Source organism: Trachurus trachurus (assembly GCF_905171665.1).
Source record: "Trachurus trachurus genome assembly, chromosome: 21".
NCBI classification, from domain to species: domain Eukaryota; kingdom Metazoa; phylum Chordata; class Actinopteri; order Carangiformes; family Carangidae; genus Trachurus; species Trachurus trachurus.
Genome location: NC_139899.1, coordinates 22,005,372 through 22,028,051, shown reverse-complemented (window position 1 = coordinate 22,028,051; position 22,680 = coordinate 22,005,372). Strand labels below are relative to the sequence as shown.

Sequence of the window (22,680 nt, the reverse complement as noted above, 5' to 3'; positions counted from 1 at the left end):
TGAATTTACCCACAGCTGCTATTAATTCCTCATTACTGCCAAGTCTGATGAAATGATTTTCAACTCCAGCAGCAGCAGCAGCAGCAGCAGCAGCGGCGGTGGCGACGAGTGTCTTACTTGATCTCGCTCTCCTGGACTCTCTCTTCGTCCAGGTCCTCGATGAACTTCTCTCCCTTCATCCAGTAGATGAGCGGGCTGACGTCACCGCTGTAGCCAAAAAACGCCCGGCAGGTCAGGTTCAAAGCGCTTCCTGCAAAAAAAAGACAGAAAAAGACGTGCTGTGAGGTTTAATTGTCCAGCTGTCCTGTCCAAAATCATATCATACCGAACAAGCTCCTTCAAAGTCAGTAGAAACACTGGAGGTTAACTTGTGGTGCATTCACAGTTCTTAATGCATCTGTTACATAGAAAGCAACACTTATACATGTACACACATACAGTAGAGGCACACAGAGGGATACTTGCACAAAAAAATCATGTCAGAAATGTCTCCATGAGAGAATTTGTAAGTTGGATGCTTGTGCACCATTGACAAATCTGTGGGGACGTACAGCTGTGATTAAAACAGACAGAATCTCCTCTCACACAGACTCGAGGGGAACATCTCTGGAAATGTTTTGATTTGTTCATGTCAACAGCAGACACACACACACACACACACACACACACACACACACACACACACACACACACACACACACACACACACACACACACACACACACACACACACACACACACACACACACACACACACACAATACTGATCTGAAAGCAAGTAAACAGCAGTGAACACATGAGGGCACTCAAGAGCTTCATAAAACGCCCCCCGAGACTGTGTGTCCATGAGAGAGAGAGAGAGAGAGAGAGAGAGAGAGAGAGAGAGAGAGAGAGAGAGAGAGAGAGAGAGAGAGAGAGAGAGAGAGAGAGAAAGGCTGACAGTAACATTATTTTATTTAGAGCTGCTGCTGCTGCTGCTGCTAGGTTTGAGGGAAGGTCAGGAGTCAACAACTGCAGTTTACTGAGGGTTGATATGTGGAAGACTAAGTAATTGTCACCAAAGAGCCACCAGGGTCTTTTCTGTGAATTGATGGATTATCTCCTTGGTCCAACAGAGAGGGAGAGACTGAAACTTACTGCAACAATTCAAAATGATGAAAAAAACTGGTGTTGTTGTACTGTTTGGGGAAGACTCACAATCATTCAGGAGCTATGACGTACTGTAGCCCTGGTGTGAGCTGAGGCACGTTTGTTTTTTATTTTGCACTCATGCAAAACCACCACTGTCCATGAGCTGTTCATATATTAAGGTGCTGAACATAAAGATAGAGCGCTGCTGTCATATACTATGCATATGTTTATTTAGCATTCTTCTGAAGTGGCATTCTCAAAGGCCTGGGGTGCAGCAATCACATGCTGCTGCCTCCCAGTGAACCATACAGCAACATGTAAACAACATACAGATCAAGGGAGGGGAAGAGGAGGGGAGGGGGGAGAGAGAGAGAGAGGAGGAGGGGGTGAGTACACATACTGTACAGTACTGCAGCATATACTGTAAAAACTGTGTGTCGCTCCTCTTGGGGAGAGCCGGAGCTGTGACTGGCTGCAAGGTGTGTGATATTTGGGAGGCACTAGGAGAAAAGCAGTGGGTGTAAGGAGGTGTAAGGGGGGGTGAAGGAGATGTCAGTCTCTTTCACAGCAGGATTTATGAGCAGGAGAGCGAAGGTAAAACGGCACCGGTGTGGGAACATGTATACATTAATGCTGCTTAGTGTGCTCCAGCACCATGGACAGCTCCTCACAGCCGAGTGCAGGGAGTAGAGGGCAAACGACAAATATGCGCTACAGCAGCTTTACAACCTTAAAAATAACTAAGTGCGAGTCAAATACTTTGTGACACTGTTAAAACCAAAAGCTTACTTATTTGTAGCGAGGCTGCTCTTTTTTGGATTGCATTTTTATTCTTTTGGCCACTCAGTGTAATGATTGTGTGAAGGCCACACTACTGACAACTCTCCACCCTTTTTTTTCCCAGTGACCAGTGGCGCTCACGTCTTCAGAGCGAAGCCACCAAGGTTATTTTTTTTTTGAAAGACCGGTTGTGTTTGAACTAAGGGACATGTATCCTGCGTGCCCCAACAACCCGGCCTCAGCTTCAAAAGATTTCAGTAGGTCACTCCCGGCGCAGGGAAAAGTTTTATGGTGTGCAAGGAAAGGAGGCCGGGAGGACGCCCAGGAATGAGCTGATAGTACTGTCTGTGACGAGCAGCGGCTGACATTTCCAAAGTTCAACAGCCACTCTCAGATTGGTATTTGTGCACAGCCGGCCTCTACAAAAGCTACATGCTGTACCTACAAAACAGGAAGCCTCTGTGGTGTCACACACATGCACGTTTTTTGGTTGCAGTGGTACTGTACAATCGCACATAACGATTTCTGTAAAAGTAAGCTCACTGTGCTGTACTTTCCATAATGTGCAACCGTACGTATGTCGGTGTGATTCGATGTTTCTCTTCTGCTCGGTTGATAAATCTCCCCTGTGATGTCAGTTTATCCCACAGATCAATTGCACACGAGGAATGTCATGCTGCCGGCGGCCGCTGCCTGAAGAGGAAGTTTCCACTGAGCTCCCTGGGAATCACAGGAAATTGTTGAAGGCCTCACGCTGTCTCATTCTAATCCAAGTGCAGCTCTCCCCCTAATGCTCTCCCTGCAGTCACCGTTGTTACTTCTCCCACTGTTACAAACACCACCGGTAGTGTCGCCTCTGCAACGCCATTGTCACATTCAGAGATGCCTTCAGGGAACTGGACATTGTCTTCCTAGGTGGCGGAACATTCACACTTATAAAAACAAGACCGCTAAGGTGTCTCAGTGGCCGATTTGAAGCTTTGAAGCTGCCATCTTTGTCTGCACATGAACATAACTCAATTTATAGATTCAATTTGTGTATTCTTCATTTCTTTCTAGACTTCAACAGACCTTTTGTTGAGACTATTTCAAACATTACTGTATTTCCAAGGTCAAAAATAAACCTCATCTCAAAATATTACTTCTTGCAATAGAATATATAATTCACATTCGCCACTGTGTGCTATTCAAGATTTTGTACACACGTTTAGTTTAGACCTGTGTTTGACAATGGTGGCCTACAGGGAAAATTATTATTTTTTGTTGCTATGCCACAGCAGGCAACAGGGACACACTGGCGGTAAGATTCGCTCATATTCATCACTATCAAATACATCAGTTGTCACAAAACGTCCTGTTCCTTCATTTAATGTACCTTCACCTCCTGCTTTAGCCATTGCTTTATTTCCATAATGTTCCAGTGTACAGCCCAAATAACATGTTTTTTTTTTCTAATCTTCTGGCATCACTTAAGCAGAGCAGCAGCTTAAAATGACAGGCTGAAGAGCAAATGAAAGACTGTGATCGCAAAGGCTGTTGAAAAAGACATACAAATATTAACCAGGCATAGAGAGTAGACAGTTTTACATAAGGCTGGCATGGCTCTGTCATTAGCCTCTGAGCCAGCAAACTACTATGATGTCAAGCCGGTTGAAGTCTGAACAGATGGTGGGAAAACTATTAACAAGGAGTGGAACAATGAGGTGAATCATTTGCACACTATCAAGTTACAGAGGAGGAGGAGCAGCTTTCAAAATCCCTCTGTTCTCTCCTGCTGTCCAATCTCACAGCAGTGTCATTGTTATTATAAGCTATTATTATTCTCAGAGCGGTCTGTAACCCTGGGTAACTCACAAGAACACACACCAACCTTGAGCTTCATAACAGGAAGCCACATCCTTGTCTAAAAGCTGAGGTAATTAAGATCCCAGTGGTCCATTTAAAAAGATGAGAGCAGCCAGTTACAGGTAAAAAAAAACAAAAAACAAAACCTCCCAGCAGGAAAAAGTTGAAATTATGACCATTCAGTGACCCTTTTCAGAAAACAGCATGAGAAACAATGAGAGTAAGCTCTGTCAAAAATATAAAAGCAATACTTTCTGATCCTATAAGTTGAAATGAACGATCTGAGAGTTGTTCTAAGAGCACAAAAGGCATTTTTTTTTATATCTTTAAAAAAAATTCTCCTCTGGTGTGTTTTATTTTGCAAAATAGACATTGACTGAACTATCACACTTACTGTAGGCTAGAGTTGTGAATTTTTAAATCAGTATATGGCGTAACCACCATCAGTGTGGCTGTGGCGCACCTCCTTTGTGCAGAGTTGATCAGGTTGTTTGATTTTTGGGACAACTCCCCTTTAACTGTTGCACAAAGTTGCTGGATAATGGCAGGAAACGAAAAAAAATCGTCGTTGTCGCAGATCCAGAGCATCTCTAACAGGCTCAGTGAGTGACATGTCTGGTGACTAACTGAGATGAACTGGGATGGTTTAAGCTTCCAGGAATAGAAACTGTGCTTATCATGCTGCAGTATTAGACAATGGCGGCAGATGAGTGGCACGACAACGGGCCAGACGAGCTAGTCATGGTATACTAACTGTGTGTGTGTGTGTGTATGTGCTGCATGTATCTTTTGTGTTATGCATAGAAAGTCTTAGATCTTATACTATCAACTCGGAAAAAATGGGAGTATAAACAAAACTGTTACATAGATGTATATAAATGTATACACGGTGTGTGCTTCCCTTGCTGCTTTTAATTAGTCCATTAGTCACAGACATGATTCAAACCCGTGCGTGGGAACTTTACAACTTCAAGCTTCTGAAACTTCAAATGCTTTCTGTGAACCAAAGCAGAGCTGAGGGAACGAGCCTTTATGCATCAAACGTGAAGAGTAAGTGGAAAACATAAAGAACCTCACAAGTCATCAACACCAAACCTGTGACATACAGCTCAGCATAAACGTGACATAGCATCATCATGTCACTGTTTAGGCACAAAGATGCACACACACTGACCAAGTTAATTTACTCAGCTATAGTGAACAAGCAACCACATCCCAGTAACCTTCATTATGAACTGTGAATTATTTACTCATTGTGATTCATTGTTCAGGCTAAAAATGGTTTAAAATAGTAAAAAAAATTACAATGGGTGAGACGGCTTGTGTTATGTTATATGATATGTGATATTCAGTCTCTGATCACATGATAAAATGTCACCTGAAGCCTGAACGAGGTCATTTCTTTTTGTGGTTTTACTTAAAAATTACTTAAACATTTATTCTTTTGTCGACAGTCTCATATGTTTTTGAAGCAGTTGAATATAAAAAGTCATATAAACCACGATGGATTGCTGTTGATTTTCTTTTCATGTATTATTATTATTGAACTCATTATAATCCTGGAGTAGAATTTGATACTGAAATGGTCCTATAGTACTAACAACAGAAAACGTAATATCAGCTGAGCAAAGATTTGGCAGCGATATATCTCTTTATCTGCTTTCCTCTACATTTGATACCTCCTTGCTCTTCTGTTATGTGTAGGGATTAATATGCCACCTGCCTTAAGGTAAACACTAAAAAACACTCAAGTCCATGACTGTGTCATTTTTTGATGTTCACAAATAAATGTGCTATTGCAAGACTTGGCAAAATTTGGTGTGAAAAATATCCTCCCGCTGACTGAATGTGTTCCTTGAACAGCACAAGAGCATGATTAAGTGTTTTCATGAGTGTGTGTTTCTTTACATGTGCACATCTTTGTAAGTTGTTTCTGCCTTCACACGAGCGTGGGTGTGGAACAAATCCATGTAATCTGAGTTATTGACATCCTCCCCCCAGCTGAGCGCTGGTTATGGCGCCTGATGGGAAGGAGACTCAAGATCCGCCCTTTCTTTTTATTTCTGCCTGCTTTTGAAAGCTAACAAAACTAATGACATCTTTGAGAAATATCTTTATTTGCTTTCTTGTTGAGAGTTAGATGAGAATATTGACATATGACTGATGTCAGTGAGGTGAATGTGAAGGCAGAGGGACGGAGGGACTGGTTATCTTAGCTTAGCCTGGAAACAGAGACATACAGCCTGGCTGAGTCCAACGGAAACAAACCACCTACCATCATGTATAAAAGTCACTAATTAACACATTACATCTTGTCTGTTTGGGCACGGTGACTTCCTGGTGCCTTGTCATCACCTTGACAACCACTGAGCCCATTAATCTTCTTATCTAACAGATTAGGAGGAAAAACAAACAGGTGCATTTCCACAAAATGTCAAACCTTTTCTTTAAAGAGCAGCTGAAAATCTTGTTTTTGCTAAATACTCACTCACCTTTTTCACATGTATTTGGCAGATGCTTATGTCTGAAGTGACTTCCAATAACTAAATGAATGCGGTTACTGAATACACTTCTCATAAGTGCCTTGAGGCCAAATAAGGACATAAACAGGAAAACGCATTTTGTTTTTTCCATCAAGACCCATCGAGGAGGCCATCAAATTAGAAAATGCACTCAACGACCAAATCTAGTTAAACACTGACATGGGGCAGCTCTTTGGCTCTCTTTATGGCGTGGCCAGATGAATGAGTGGGTGAGTAAATGACTGAGTGAGCTTGAAGTTGATTTGCATCAACTCTTGGTGCATGTTTAGCCGATTTCACAGTATTTGGGATAATTAGGCTTCACAGAGCTTGGCACTCGGATTCAGACAGAGGAATACTTTCCACGCCAGAGGAGAGGAAAACAAACCTTGCACAGAAAACACTCTGCAGATGCTGTCCAAATTCAGCACAGACGCACAGAACACACAGCGAGATTGACAGACAGTCAGACAGAAGGGCAGATGAATGAACAGACAAGCAGAAAAACAACAAAAAAAGAAGAAAAAACAACAACAATAAAACCATGCGCACAACAAACATGATTATAAATGAACAGATGCACACATACAAATCAATGTCATTTCTGTCTTTTCTTTCTCATCTCTTTCTCCTACAATCCAGTGAATAGGACCCTTGTCTTTTACATGTCACTGCTTGGAACAGAATGTGTGCATCGCTTTGTGTACTGCTGTGTGTGTGTGTGTGTGTAAGTGTATGTAAGTGTGTGTGTGTGTGTGTGTGTGTGTGTGTGACAGCCACCACCATGTTTTATTTGTAGAATCAGCTACAATCTGGAGTGCTTTTTGAATAAGTCATAGTCAGTGTTTGATGTTTCATAACACTTCACTTCTCCAGCACAACCCAGTGTTCTCTTACTGCTCCAATTTTAAGGCGGGGGCAAGAAGAGATATTACCTACATGTTAGTGCTCTCACCTTACACTGAACTTTACTCATTTATTTGACTTTTTCTTTCTTTTTTTTGCTACATGCAGGTGGCAGCGAAGGCGTAATGAGTTGGGAATTCCAGGTATTTTGGTGGAAACAAAAATGATCTCAAGTATCTCTTCAGTTCCCATTCGAAAGTCACCCATTTTTGGAATATCATCTTATTTCTATCAAAAATAGAATAATAAAAACATGACTGATAACGATAATCGATAATAACCGAAACCGACACTGATAACCAATAACATTTTTAATAGTTTATATACACACCTGAGGTTGAGGAAGGCTTAAGATGTGGTGAGTAAAGATTAATTAAACATTATAGTTCTTCCTTTGATTTAACAAAATAATATTACTGACATCACTACTGTTGTAATCACAACAAAATCGAGAACAGTTACGATATTTATTATTGTTTCAAATCAATTTAGGGGGCAAACGGACTGAAAATGAACAAAATCAAGGCAATGTCGGCTAATTATAACTGGCACTAGTAATCAGCAAAAAATGTCATTATCAGACCTGTCTGTGCATTTGAGCCGATAATTATCAACCAATATCGGGCCGATGATAATCTGTACCGATAGCTATTGTGCATCCCAAACACACTCTATAATGTGTGTTAAATCTGCAGCTACTAAACGATAATAGCCTGCACAATATCTTCACTTGGAAAGATTTGCTATTTTGATGAAACCATGCACAGCGAAACACACCGAGTCGGTTTAACTCACTAATCTCGAGGTTCTGAGATGTTTCCAGTCGGAGGATATAGGTGACAAGTAAAAACTTTACACGGTGAAAAAATCGTATAATTAGAAAACCATGCAGCCTCCAGTTGCCATCACATCACGTCCTCGGGACTCACTGTTCCCACCAGTCTTCTCTCAGTGTACTCGTCCAAAAACATGAGGTTACCAGGGGAAACAGTTGCATGCATCATCTCCATTTTTTAACATCTTGTCTGACAAAACCAGTGTTAGTTTAAAAGAAGAAAAAAAAAGGTTTTTATCTGCAATATGATGTCATGGAAAAAAGAGAGACACATGTTGACACATTTCCTTTTGTCCAGGGGAGATTTGGACACAAAAACTTTCACTATATTCTCTCTCATTAAAAGAATTCATGGACTTGTGCTCAGTCCAGCTTCACTAATGTTGTGACTAAGAGTGCAGTATGCATACTGAAGATTCAAACATTTCACGTATCTTGCTGTGATTTGGTTTGTGGGATACGATGGCTGGCTTCCACGTGAGCTGGGATGTCACAGAAACGCGCTCGAATGTGCATGTCTCAAGTTCGCAGCACAGCAGATGCATGTGAAAACAGCTTTCAAGTGACAAACTCTCAGCATACTGTGCCTCAATCTGCGCAGCGAAGGTCAAAGAGCCAAAGGAAGAAACCACGATAAGCATCAGAAAAATCAGCAAACACATTAACAAAGTCTTTGGACACTGATGTCAGTAGATTATTATGGGGAATTGTCATTTGCTTGTCACGGTTATCTACACCTGTTTTAATCATTGTGCTACAACACAAAACTGAACCCTTTTACTTTGTGAGATCTCTGTGCCCACAAATATGTCATTTTATGTTATGTTAGCTAGCACATTTGTATTCTAATATGTTTGCATCTTACCACTCTAATGGTGATGATAGTATTTTCTCACTGTAGGAACTGAGTCACTTTTCTCTCAGTTGTTTATCATGCACAGAACAGGATTTTACTGTATGCCCAGAGGCCCTGAATTGCAAAAGAGCAATAATATCATAATACATAATATTAGGAGTAAATACAGTGTATCAATTGATTGGCCAGTTTGGTGCCAGTGGTGATGTTGTTGAAAAGCTAAAGCGAGAGCGGGAGTAACTTACAAGTACAGTAGGCTTGAAAAACAAGTCTGTGGTGGCTAGTGCTAACCTGGTGCTAACCTTAGCATGGTGCGATCAAATACGCTACAAATATCAGCATTTGTAGCGGCAGGATGACACTGTCGGGGTGTGTGCTGTGAGAACAAGGCCGAAGCATCCACACACACACACACACACACACACACACACACACACACACACACACACACACACACACACACACACACACACACACACACACACACACACACACACACACAGAATATGGGGATGTCACTGCCCATGCAGGACCAGCGGTTTTGTCTTGACAGAAATATACAGTGGTCCTGCGGGTTGTTGTTGTGTTGCAACTTGCAAATACACAAATGTGCAAACAACACAAAGACAGAGTGTTTCCAAGGGACACTAAAATGTGATGAATCAAACCAAGACTTGTTGGTCAATGTCAGGTTGTGGCTTTTCAAGTTCAAAGCATTGAATAACAACTGCAGATCCATCACTGTTTCTTTTTAAGTAGCTACTTTTCATTGAGAGTAATGGAGAGAGAGAGAGAGAGAGACAGAGAGAGACAGAGAGAGGGGGTGGAGTGGTGCAGAGGGCCACAGGTTGGAGCACTTTCCACTGATTGTTGCAAGTGAACCATAAACATAATTTCTCCTTTTTTTCTGGTAAAAGTGGTGCTCAGGTGATCAGACTACACACAGAGCTCTGTTTCCGGATGAAAACCTCATAATTTTTTAAATGTCACAGCATGACGAGTTATGAATGGAAGAATAAAACTGTCTTGTTCTCTATGGTTTTGACTTTTGAGGGGTGCTAATTCCACATGAGGCCACATAACCCTTCATCTGAGGCGAAGAATCACCACAAATTCAGTAATTGTATGAGGCTTTCATGCAAAACAGTGATATTCTACTCCCTAACTTTTGACAGAGAATTTCAGAGTTTGGGAATTTTAGGGGTTTAATTAAAATGGCCAAGTAGAAAGTGCTTGTGTGTGCATATAATAAGTGTGTGTTTGTGTGAGAGAGAGCAATAGAGAGACAGATAGATAGAGAGAGTGTCTGTGAAGATTTCCTATTGCTGCAGGAGAATCTGATATAAGTCCTGTCAGTCATGATTCTTCCCCCACAAGGTGTGAAACAAGCATGAAAAAGTGCACATGGTACCGTGTAATCCTTTTTCTGCACATAGGAAGGATAAGAGAGCAAACAAGACAAGCAGTAAATAGACCCTCTCGTCAAGGGCAACGGAGAGCGAGAGGGGGAAGAGTGCGAGTCGAGTAGAGAGGAGGCAGAACGTGATAGAAAAAAAAATTGAGCTTTGAGAAAAAAGACAGTGAATGACAGATAGACAGCTTGAGAAATAACGAGATTCCTTGAAATCCTCATTCCGGTTCCCAGAGATAAGAGAATGTCTGATCCTGATCCTCTGTGTCCTGGCTCCTCTCTGGGATGGCGCCAGCAGGGAGGACAGGTGGACAGGTGTGGTCACCGTACACTGTTACAGCTGGTATTAGGAGTTTGGTGTTAATCTGAGGAAAGTCCAAATCTATCATTCCTCTTCTTCAGCCTCCTGCAGGTTACCATGACAACACCTACTGTGCTGGATAGGAGCGGCTCTGCAGGCTCCTTCAGGACAAAATAAAAAATAAAAAAACATTTAAAAAAATAAATAGTAAAGACAGGTACGGTGCCACAACAGGACCTGCTAGATTTGTGCCAATGGCAAAGCAGCAGCAATCCCAGTCAGCTCTAATTTGGATGAGGGCCAAAACAAAACTCAGTGTGCACACGACCAGAAAATAGTTTGCTTGTTTCATCAAGCGGCTTTTCAACCATTTTAGAACCACTACATCCGCAAATAAGCCTTTTACCGTGTGTGATGGAAATCTTGTGAGCTGCTGGAGGAAGGTTTGGGAGACCCAGGAGCATTTTTTTTATATACAGTGCATGAAAGAGAGAAGCTTGAACTCAGCTTTTTTCCTTGAAACAGACAATAAACTGTTGTCTAATTGTAAATTACATTAAAATGACCTGTGTGCAGACATTTTCCTGAATAAAAGAAGGCAGATGTGATGAAAGAAGCATAAAGAATGAAAACTCCCGTGCACCATGGGATGACGATGTGGCTTTTTGCTCGTGGCACGAGGAGTGAGCTGATGTGAAACAACGACGATGGGGCTGAACTTTTTACTCTGCATTGCGGAAAAGTGCAGGTCGCTGCGAGACGGGGGAATTGGAGGGGTGAGAAGTACAGTAGGAATGTGGATCGGAGGATTTGGGCAGAGCAAGTGGAGGAATGAGTAAGGGCAATGAGAACATGAAAGAGTTGGGGCCCACCCCTCCACCACCTCAGCCTCTCCTCTGTTCTAATATTGTCCCCTCTCCAGAGACAAGCCCTTAATTACCATTACAAGCCTGAGAGCTTTTAACAGAGGAGAATCCTGCTTCTTTTCATCTCTGTCGCTCCTTCTCCCCATTTGTTCTGTGGCCCCAGATGATCCGTCACGGAAATGTAAGCCTTTAATTACCGGTAAAAATTACGGCCTTTGTGAACAGGTAGTTGGTGCCCTCGCTTTCATCTCCCCTTTCGTCTGCTAATCGTCCCTTTTTGATGACATAATAGGTGCTCTGTCCAAGTCAGAGGAAGACAGACTCCCATTATGTGGTGAAAGGCATTGTGGGGGATTATATGATCATGTGATGATGAACTAAATAAATGCTCCTTTATCTTTCTAGCAATTTTGTATTGATTGAGGGGATCAACGTAGAGAAAGTGGTGGTATACCCCTCCTCTTCCTGAAAAGAGTCTTGCTCGTATCCTGTGAGAGTACGACACAGTCCACCATGGGAATGGAAATAAAATTCCTTAACACACCTCAGCTCACCCACGGCTTTGTAACCTTTGTGCACCGTAATTCAGACATTTAGAAGCTACTGTGTCTTGTTTTCTTACAAAGAGTCTTTGTCACTCATGTCTTATCATCTCTGCAGGCTCCACATCCTCACTTTCTTTTATACGTCTTTCATTTAAAATGCCAGAGGGTTTCGGGACCACTTTTGTCACTGCTGCAGGTTCATGTGAAATCTCCTTTTATGGCTAAAATGAGACCAAAGAGAATGTAATTTTACTTCAATGACACTGTGGCACCATGCTTTTTAAAAACTGCTTTCCAAACGGCTTCAGACATTTTGCCCTCTGAGACTGGCTGATGTCCAAATTTTTTGAAAATGAGAATGAATGCAATAAAACAAGTGATTATAAAAATTAAAATTTAAATGAAAAGAAAATTAAGAGGTGGACAGAAAAAGAAGAGAAATAACAGTACAGCTTAAAGACGACTGCAGACATGCAGAGCGCAAGAGTGAGGGAGCTGTAATTGGCTCTCGTCCAGGCAGCTGGAGGCCAATTAAATGGTGTGATTTGAACACTTGAGGAACATTGCTTTAACGGATGACCCAAGAGAGGAGTGGCTGCAGGCACTGACCCACTGACCAGAATACCAACTGAGCCCAGACTAACTCAATCAAAATCAGAGCTTACTAACCAAGACCCAGACCATCCACTATTAACCACACAGACTCACAGTGGCCTCTGTCACATCCTATTCACACACTTGTGTCATTTTACTTCTGTCGACAGAGAAGCTCTCTAGTCCCTCACTGCATCGCACTTCGAGACTGAAATGAGGAACAATGTTTCCTGTGAGGGAGGTAGATTAGACGGATGCCACACAGCTCCAGATATAAACATCAGACATGTGTGGAACAATACACAGGCTGCAATGTTTCTCAAATGAAGACATGAAAAAAAATCCAAAAATCAAACATTTCCAACAAACAAAAAGTATTTGTGTGGGGTTTAATGAAGCACTTTCAATTACATCATCTTATTTCAGCCTCTTCTGATGCAGTAGTTTAATGGCACCTGACAGGAAAATTTGTGCCGCCAGCTGTTTATTTCAATAACACAACTGCAACTGCTAATTGCCCTGCTTAGTACAAACCGTTGAGTTCCTATTAAACTCGCAACTGTGATTGGTTGGGCAAAAACAGACTGTATCATAGCCTCAGCATACAAGATTTACACCACACTTTGCCACAACAGCTGCATATTATTGATACTGTTAATACCCAAGACAACTGTTCTGCATTTTTCATAGACCTGTGTAAAGCACTTGATTATGTTGATGATATTTTACCAGAAAGGTGTTCCACAAGGATCTATCCTTGGTCCTGTTTTATTCAGCATACAAATTAGTATCTATTCATTATTTATCATAATGTTTTGCTGATGATACTGTTTTGTATTTTACAGGTTCTTCTCTTAAAGCAGTACTAAAGAACTTTCAGTTTTGGTTGAGTTTGGCGGCGCCTGTGGACCAAAGCGGTAGTGTTTTGCCTGAAGGAAGACTCCATTTCCCATTAGCACTAGCGTGAAGCCCTGTAAATATCCTGCATTAAAATTAACAGAAGACATCAAAACTAAGTTTCTGTTTCCAGTGGATCATTTTAAAGTGAAAACACAAACATAATCCATTGCTAAAGTGCCGTTTTGCCTGTTCCCTCCTTGTTGTGACTCGCAAAAGTGAAAGTGAAAGTAAAGTGAGAGCAGGGTTCCTACCATGCTCCTCAAAGTTGCTTAGTGCCAGAGAAAGAGATACAGACCCCCTCAGACCACGACAGAGGTGTCATTCAACTTGTTGTAAGTCGATGTATCATCACAAAAGTTATGAAAATATTTTATGAAGGTTGAAAAGTTACTTAGTGTTGGTTTAATCTAGCCTTTGCAAATTTACTTTCAAGCAAACTGAAAAACTTTTTGTATAGCACTCTACTGCTACATCGGTTTTTTGCTGTCATGCTGGAGAAAATAGTGTTGCTCCAGTGTACCAGACATTAGCCTTTTCTTCCATTAATCCTCATGGGGAATGTCAACATCTTGGCTAACAAATATGATGAACTGGATGCACTTGAGAAGAACCAGCGAATATGTCACCCACTCATTCAGGAGCCGGACCCTGGAGGTCAGTGAGTCTCTAGAGGAATGCTTTGAGTGCACAGATTGCAATGTATTGTTGGAGTCACAGGAAAATGGTAACAGCATGGACAACGACCTTGACAGCATGCTCCAGAGAATACATTACGTTCTGTATGGATGCTGTAATACAGACATAGATAGATAGATCGACAGATAGATAAAACAACAAGTACACAACATGAAGATAACAAATGGGAGGCAAGAATAAACACTGGCAAACGAGTTTAGATTTAGAGTCCAGTGTGGACTGACCTCATGCTTGGCAGGGTTGATATTCTGCCACCAGCAATTTATTTTATTATTTCATTGTTATATATTTTTCATCTACTACAGATAAAGTTAGACAGAAGTTCCACTGGTTCACTCATCTTAAGTTAAAGTTTCCATAAGTTGCAATGTTTAATTAGTTTCTCTGTTGATCACATGCTTGTTATATTCCACTAGCTGCAGCTGTGAAAGTATTTTTCAGTTCTCTGAATTTACATTTGATATGCTAACCTTTAGCAATCCCCCAAAATAGAAACACTGGGAAAATGTATTGAGTCTCTAAATATCTCACAGAGATATCTTTCTTTTTCTTTTTTTTATGTTAGCTTTGCATAGCAGCATGAGCATATATGCCATTAACCTGAGCTGCTGTTGCTATGGAAACACAGCCAGTCAGAGACGTAAATCAGGGAGTGAAAGCAAAATCAAAACTGTTTGTTTGTTTGCGATAGGTAAGAGAAGTGGCATACTGACTGTGTGTAACAGTTTCCTTAAAGTTGTATAGTCTTATAGCTCTGTGTGTTGTTAGCAATAACAGAGTTGAAGCTCAGTGATTTGATGTTTCCTACAAAAATACATGTTGGTAGTTGCTTGATTGCAGAACTTCCCCCTCTTTAAATTTGTGTCCTTTTTTATGTGAACAATTCTTTTATGTTTCCTGCCCATCCAGGACCGGGAGTGTTGGAAATAACTAGTCTGTTTACTACACGTCTATGTTAATTAATGACTGTGTTGTACTTTCTATGGAGACTTAATGTTGTTCTTTCACTGCCTATTTACATTCTTTGAAGCATGGAAGAAAAGGTAACTAATTGTGCATGTAATCCTGTCTTGTTACCCTGTACAATTATTTTTATGAGGCCAACATCTTCAGTTGTATTCTTTTTTACGCTATCTCACATTTCCCCCCTGATCTGTACACTATAGCTGAATTTATTGTACTGTTTTCACAGTTTTTACAGCTGCTTCCAGTAAAAACTTCAAAGGCTGACTCCTGCCTTCAACCTCTGCCGGAGGTGTGTTTGGCTCATTGCATAGCGGGGCACCCACATGCATAGTGAGGGCAGAAGAAATGATGCAACAGAAGATTAGAGATACATTTTCGTCCAGAGCACATTAGTAATTAATAAATAAGAGGAAGTATTTCAAAAATCAATTCATTAGTGCAACTAGAGAAGATGGTGGTAGCAGTGGTGTGTGTGGGATGTAAATCTGTCACTGTGTTTCTGAAAGATCATTAATGCATATTCAACAAGGATTCCTTCACTAAAGCATGTGCTGCTTAATAATACAGTTTAAATAAAGTATAACCACTTACTGTAAGCGTGAACTAGTAACAGTCACACTTATTAACCATGTCATGGCTGAGATCTGTGTGGCAACTGCAACATCCGTAAGAACAGATACTGAGAGATGTTGAGGCCAATTTGAACTAAACGAAGTTCATGGCTAATTTATAAAAACATGAAGATACATCAAACTAATTTGCAGTTTAAGAGCAACAAGCTTGTGCTATTTGTACCCAAATGTAATAATTTTATGCACAGATTTTTTTTTTTTTTTTTTTTGCTCGTTTGCACACCCTCTGGAGCTTTCTTTATACATACCCCTGGTTCACACTCACTCCCTGTCTTGAGAATAGTAGATCTAAGGAATTCATTTACTATTTCACTTTTATCTCCGCTCTCCATGCAAGAGATCACATATCTTCACTTGCTGACGAGAGGGACCCTATGTATCTCTTCTTTATCCTCCAGATATGTCACCCCTCCACTTTGCAGCTAACCTTTTTCTGGGTGTTCCTATAGCTATTTTCCTCCGACCAAAGCTTTTGGTTTATCTTCTGAACATCACCCGAACCCCCCTTATCCTATTTTTTCTCTCCATTACTTGCCTTCTTTTTCTGTTCTCTGCAAAGTGACCACCCCCTCCTTTTCTGTCCACCTCTCCTTTCTATAACACAAAGGACCACCCTCCTCCTCTTCACCTCCTACACCTCAGCCTCTTATCGCACCTTGACCATTTTCCACCCTGTCCTCCTTCTAACCGCCTGGTTTTGTAACCAGACCCTCAAATCTCAACAAACCACTTCAACCACACAACAACTACCTCCCCGCCTCCTTTTTTTCCCTGCTTTTCTCACTCTTCACTCTCTTATGCTCTCCATCCTTTTTTTGTATCTCTATTTCTTCTCTGTTTCAATTTTCTTTGATTCTTGTTGCCCTGCATCCATCACGTCACCGTCACATCATCCCTTAGCCAATTTCCACATAAAATCCCTGCTTCTAAATCCAACAAAGAGCATGTCCGGTAGATTCGGGGCTTTTGAGTGAGAGTGCAGATTGAGCTCTAGCCGCAGGAGGCCCATGTGTTGATAAATCTAAATCAAGGCTGACAAATGACTTGTGCCGAGTGGGCTGGAGACACTGGGACAGGGGCACCGGGGGGAAAACAGAAATGTTTACACACTAACACAGGCTGATGATGTCCCCTGGTACATGCCAAGCACTGGGATAATTTCACTCTGGCAAAAATACCTGTGGGAACTGTGCAGAGCTGCCTCTTAGGATGACTTTCAGCCAATCAGTGGCAACGAGGGAGCATGCTAGGATGTTAATTATGGCAATGATTTCCTATGAGGAGCAGGCTGTGTTTGATTTGTGTGCATTTGCATGTGCATGTGTGTGTCTGTCTATACCTACAGCATATACATATACTGCACGCTGAGGGAGAGTTCAGCTCAATCAGCGCCTCCTTGTCTCCAGAACAAATAAGCTGCACTGCACAAATCCTCACAATGATGACTCAGTTTCTGTTCCTTTGACCGCAACCTTCAGTTTTCTGCCCTCTCACTGAAATGATATCACATGATCCTCAGCATTAATGTAACAGAGCCTCCTCTCGGTGATCCAAACTATGTATGCCAGGACTCTGCACTGAGGACATCAAAACACATCACATCACACACATCCTGTTTTCACACTCCTCTGTTTTTCTATCCTTACTCTAAAAGACCACATGGTTACTATAGTAACTGAAAAGTTCACTTTGCCTTCACTGCCATGAACGGTCATAAACCGGCTTTTAATCATCCAGAGAAATTGAAGATTGTGTGCATGTATGGACTCACACATACTGTATACTGTAACATTCAACACAGCCATTTGTGAGTCAGTCAGCTGATTAACCAATTATATATTATGTCTCTCTACACTGTTTTATGGTTACACACACGTGCTTGCAACTGTGTGTTTTACACGGCATAAAATTTACATTGTGACATAACAATGTTCATTTTTGTGCATGATTGGTGTCATCCCCTGTTTCGCCAGCTTCAATCGGCGGCTCTAAATCAAACACGTTCTCATGACAGATTAAGGAGCAGCTCTGCACTACACTTTAGCCGAGTACACTGCCATTACATATCACACTTCACCACGGTTTAGCATTTAAAAGCTTCTTTTCCATCAGAATTGGTCTTGCTTCAGTGTATAATAGTTCCTGACATTAACACAGCAGAATTTAGCTTCATTTCAACAGAGTTTTAGCACCTTGACAGACAAGATAGTGAGAAATGTTCTTTCATTTGGTTTGTCAGTGGCACTGTATATATTTGTGGACATTTCATATAAAATGAATTATATATAAAGATTAAATCATGTGGGTGTTGGGTGCATATATACTGTATGTATGTTTTCAACACACCACAACTATGAATGAACAGAGGAGAGCATCGCTGTTAAATAAAAATGAACGTTCATGTACTTTCATGAATATAAATTGAGTTTTTTATTTAACCAGATTTAATTTCCTGTCATATTACTGGGCTATGTAAGTGGTGCCATCAGCACAATGGAAAGTAACGCTGCATTAGCACCTGTCAGTCTCTGTTTGCCCTGTAACCATCATGGATGTTCAGAATTTCTGGATTGAAAAATCTACGACTGATGATTAAGAGGCCAAATCTGAAGTCATAAATGTTTGATCAGTTCAACCGCGTCCTGTTGAGACGTTGGAGAAACAGAAAAGACATCAATTTTGACTGTTTTGACGAAAAAAAATGCAATTTTTTAACCATGTACCCTCACAGTAACCGACATTTCAGCTCGAGTCCTAAAATGATAAATACGGACCATTCCATCAGTAAACTACACAATAGCCTAGATTTACCCATGGTCCATTGGGCTCAGAGAAGGAGTGAGTGATTATTCTCTGTGCAACAACAGACGCTGCGCCTCAGACTCTAATTGATTCCATAAAGAGAAAGGTATTACCAGTGAGGCAGCATGGTGATTCATTTGAGAGACAAGTGGCTCTGAGATACACTCAGAAATGTACACAGCCAGCAATCATGGGCATGTACATTTGCTTTATGTGGGGGTGTGTGTGAGTGTTTATACAAGTGTGCGTGCACGTCTATCATGTCTGTGTGCCTTTATCTGTGCATACTGAAGCTGAAGTTACATTTGAAGAGTTATTGTATTTCCTATAGCCTATACATTTGTTTTGAAGGTAGGCAGGTTGAGCTGGGAGATCCAACTTGAGTGTTGCTGCAGTTTTGACTTGAGGGCCTGTTTAAATGCGTTGGTAGATGACCATGTATGTTACTGTACATGTGCTTTCATGTGTGTGCCCTTGAGCAATTAGTGGATTGGGATGATAAGAAATCTTGGATTTGACAACTTAAAATAACCTTCTGTTCTCTCTTACCTGTGTTCATTTATTCAAGGTAAACACCTTCTGTTAGCACTTTCTCATAATACACAAGGCCTTGCATAAGCACTGGTGAATACCTTTATCCAGAAAGCCAGTCTTACAATGACCTTGGCTGTCAATACACTAATATCAGGATTTTTTATTTTTTATTTTTTTTACATGCACTCACTGATTTCCAGCAGCTGGTTCATGCATTTGAGTTACATTAAAGTCTATTACCTGAACAGCTTGAGAGGAGAGAGACCGGTTCTATAGCTGTTATATTTCATTCATACTAAACCGACGTGTATGAATAATAACTGAGTAGAAAATCTACTTATTCTGTTGTGGGATGAACCGACCCAACAATCATGGATGAAAGAGATCATTCATGGACTTAACTCTTTTCCAATTATAATTAATATCCTGCGATTCCTGAGGAAGGATCATCTCCTTCAGCATTCAAACAAGGTGTTAGTGTTCGGTGTTGTTAGCGCCTTTATAAACAGAAGACAAACACGTGTCCTTCAGCTATCACGGGCTAATCTCTGGCTGTTTTTCATTGGCAAAGAATTACACAAAGTACTGTGCATAATAACATTTCTGTTTATCTTCCTTCTATGTTTTGGCCTTCTGGAAGTAAGATAGTATTTAAATTGTCAAGTTTAGGTGGTGTATGTTAAGCATTCAGTCTGGATTGGGATTGGGAAGAAGGAGGTTCCCTTTTTTGATTCTTATCATCTTGTGATTTGCCTTTATAGCCAAACGATGCTTCATTGTTATGATTCCTGCTTCTTTTTTTGCTGTCTCTGCCTTTAGTTATAATCTCACTTCCCCTGGCATCTGCGTTTCTTTGACATACTCCAACCACCTGATGCCCCTGCACCATCTCTCCAATCCCCCATCACCTGACCTTCATCTGCCCACTCTCACACCTGTTTCTTACCCTTTTCTCCCAGTCTGCCTTCATCCCAGTCAATTACACCTGCTCTCTGCCAGATTGTGTGTTAGTCTTCACGCTGCTCATGTTGTGGACTCCCGTTCATGCCAACCTGCCTGTTTCTTGCTCTGTTGTTGTTCTTTTAACCTAAACCTGATCCTGGACCTCCCCTGCTGTCCACGTTTGGGCGCTGGCCCTCCTGATGCTGCACACAGCGTTGCTACAACTATTTGTGAACCCTCACTACAGGTCGCAGTTGTTAGGTGTGAATGAGTTGGTGAAATAGTGACGTTTCCTTCCCAGATTGTTTGGATTTGAATCGTTTTTTATGGCTCTAATGCTTTAAAGCTCTCCACAGGTGCAGCAGTTTTTTCTTTTTTGGCTCCGAGCGTCTGAGTCATAGGCCAACCACGAGCAAGAGACTTCGGGAGACTGGAGATTAGTTTGTAAAGAACAGATCTAAAGCTCACGTTATTAATTAACATGTTGTCGTGAAGCTGTTTTTAGCCTAATTATAAGACTTGACAAACGCAGCTAGATAGTTACATGTTTTCACAACTAACAGGAAAGATGGCCAAAATCCTGAGGTGAAAAAAAAATAATTTTCCCGTAATAGCTTTGAGTGGGCCAGTGGTTCAGCATTTCCATTATTTCCAACAAACCATCTGCTGCAAGCTCACACCCACCACAAATGTAAATCTGAGTTAAAGATTCACGGCAAGGAAGCTTGTTTGCTAAACTTTGTAATTACTACACTGTTGTATGCTATCTGGTCTTCTATCGCACCTTAGACAGCTAGAGGTGTTCTGAGAAACCTGGGACTATGTCGAATATCAAAGGGCGTATCGTATTTTAAAATAGAAATGGGCAAAAAGTGCCATGGAGCAGCATATTGGTTGGATAAAGAAAAAAAAATGGCTCGGTGTTCTTTTGGTGTGCAGAAAAGGAGAAACATTAAACCTCTGGTTGTTTGTCTGTATTTTGTGATTCTTTCATTCATCTCGTTCCGGCGTTAAAAAAGAAAGAAAAAAAGAAAGAAAGAAAAAGCTTTGGTCCCCAAACTGGTGGCAAAGTCATGAAAAGGAAAAAAAAAGAAAGAAAGGAAAAAAAAAACCCAACTAAATAAATAAACCAATGAAATTTAAATAAACTTCCTCTGAAGTTCCATATCAGCCATCCAATATCACTGCGGTGCGGGAAATTTCACAGATACCGCTCTTGTTCAATACAGGAGTTTACATGCAAATGAAGCCGTAGTGTGCGGCTCCAAACACAGGCTGGCAGGAGGGCTCATCTTTAAAAAAAAACACACACACACACACAAGCACACCCACCCACCCACACACACATAGCAAACACACAGGTCCTGACTCATGGTGAAAGCTGACTTTCTTTCCCACATTATTCAATCTTTTTCGCTTCTATCACTCACTGTCTCCCACTCCTATTTGCCTTCCTCTTCCCCATCCTATCAACTGCAGGCGTTTAGTCTGTGAGGAATCTTGCTGCAGTACTCTCTCAGAATGCTAATATGCTCGGCTGATGTGGGTCAGGACTTAATCCTGTAGAAATGATTATCGCTGCACGACTGGAACTTCTCCTGTAGGATATCATTAGCATTCAGTACTTTTCCACTGCACTGCACTAACATTCCCACCACATCATTCCAGAAGACCTGGAACAATCTCAGTGAAATGTATATGTTGGAGCGCCCTACTTGGAAATAGTTTTTTCCCCCTTTGTGTATTCATTGTGTATGTATGTATGTATGTATTCATCTGGGCATGTATGGTCACCTATACAGTATGCATATATACAAAAGGGGAAATGCATTTGATGGCATCCATGGATTAAAACCATTGTGATACTAAATTAGTAAAAATGGGCGATGTGCATCTGTCAAACATGCAGGATCAGGAGGAAAGAATATGGAGAGAAGTGAGTATTAGATGTGATCAGAAATCTAAACGTCCTTATACTGTAAGTGCTGCTACTTACAGATAGTTGAATGTGTGCACAGAGTATCTGTCACATGTGGTGTCTTGTCTTCAGTTTTTGGAAAATTCAGCCACCTGGCTTTTGGGATGATGATGGGATGGGATGTTCATCAGACTTTGTTTAGATAATATTCTAAGTATTTATTTATCTTTTTAAGGTTTTAAGGTTCTGGGTTCAGTCCCTGGGCCTGGACCTGGACCTGTCTGGTTGACTGTACAGTATGTTCTCCCTGTGCCTGTATGGGTTCTCTCCAGATTTTCCGACCGGCTTCCTCCCACAGTTCAAAGAAATGCACGCTAGGTTGTTCGGTGACTGTATTGCCCAGATGTGAATCTTAGTAAGAGCCAATAGTTAAGATTTAGTTGTAGGGTTATGGTGTTTTTATAGTGTTGTTGTTGTTCTGTTATTCTGCTTTGTTAAACTCCTGACTGGCGTTAATCATTTATGTTAAACATCCAGTTTCCAATTATTTCATAGTACGTGAACCATGACATACACAGAGCAGTATTGAGGTTGGAGTGTGTGCTAGGTTTGGTGTAAAAGGCTTTTCATTATGTTACCATTATGATATTGTTATGCTACTTTTGTCATTGTTAAACCATCATCTACAATGTACACCC

At 41.1% G+C, this 22,680-nt stretch overlaps 1 protein-coding gene across 1 annotated transcript in view; it reads right to left on the bottom strand.

Moving 5' to 3' along the window:
• Positions 1-22,680, bottom strand: part of il1rapl1a (interleukin 1 receptor accessory protein-like 1a) — a gene marked incomplete at its 5' end in the record, with an annotated part of 151,376 nt that overhangs the window by 12,920 nt on the left and 115,776 nt on the right. The window contains one exon of the mRNA XM_083997326.1: positions 118-250. Coding sequence (XP_083853452.1) covers positions 118-250 — 133 coding nt within the window. The remainder of the gene's footprint in view (positions 1-117; positions 251-22,680) is intronic.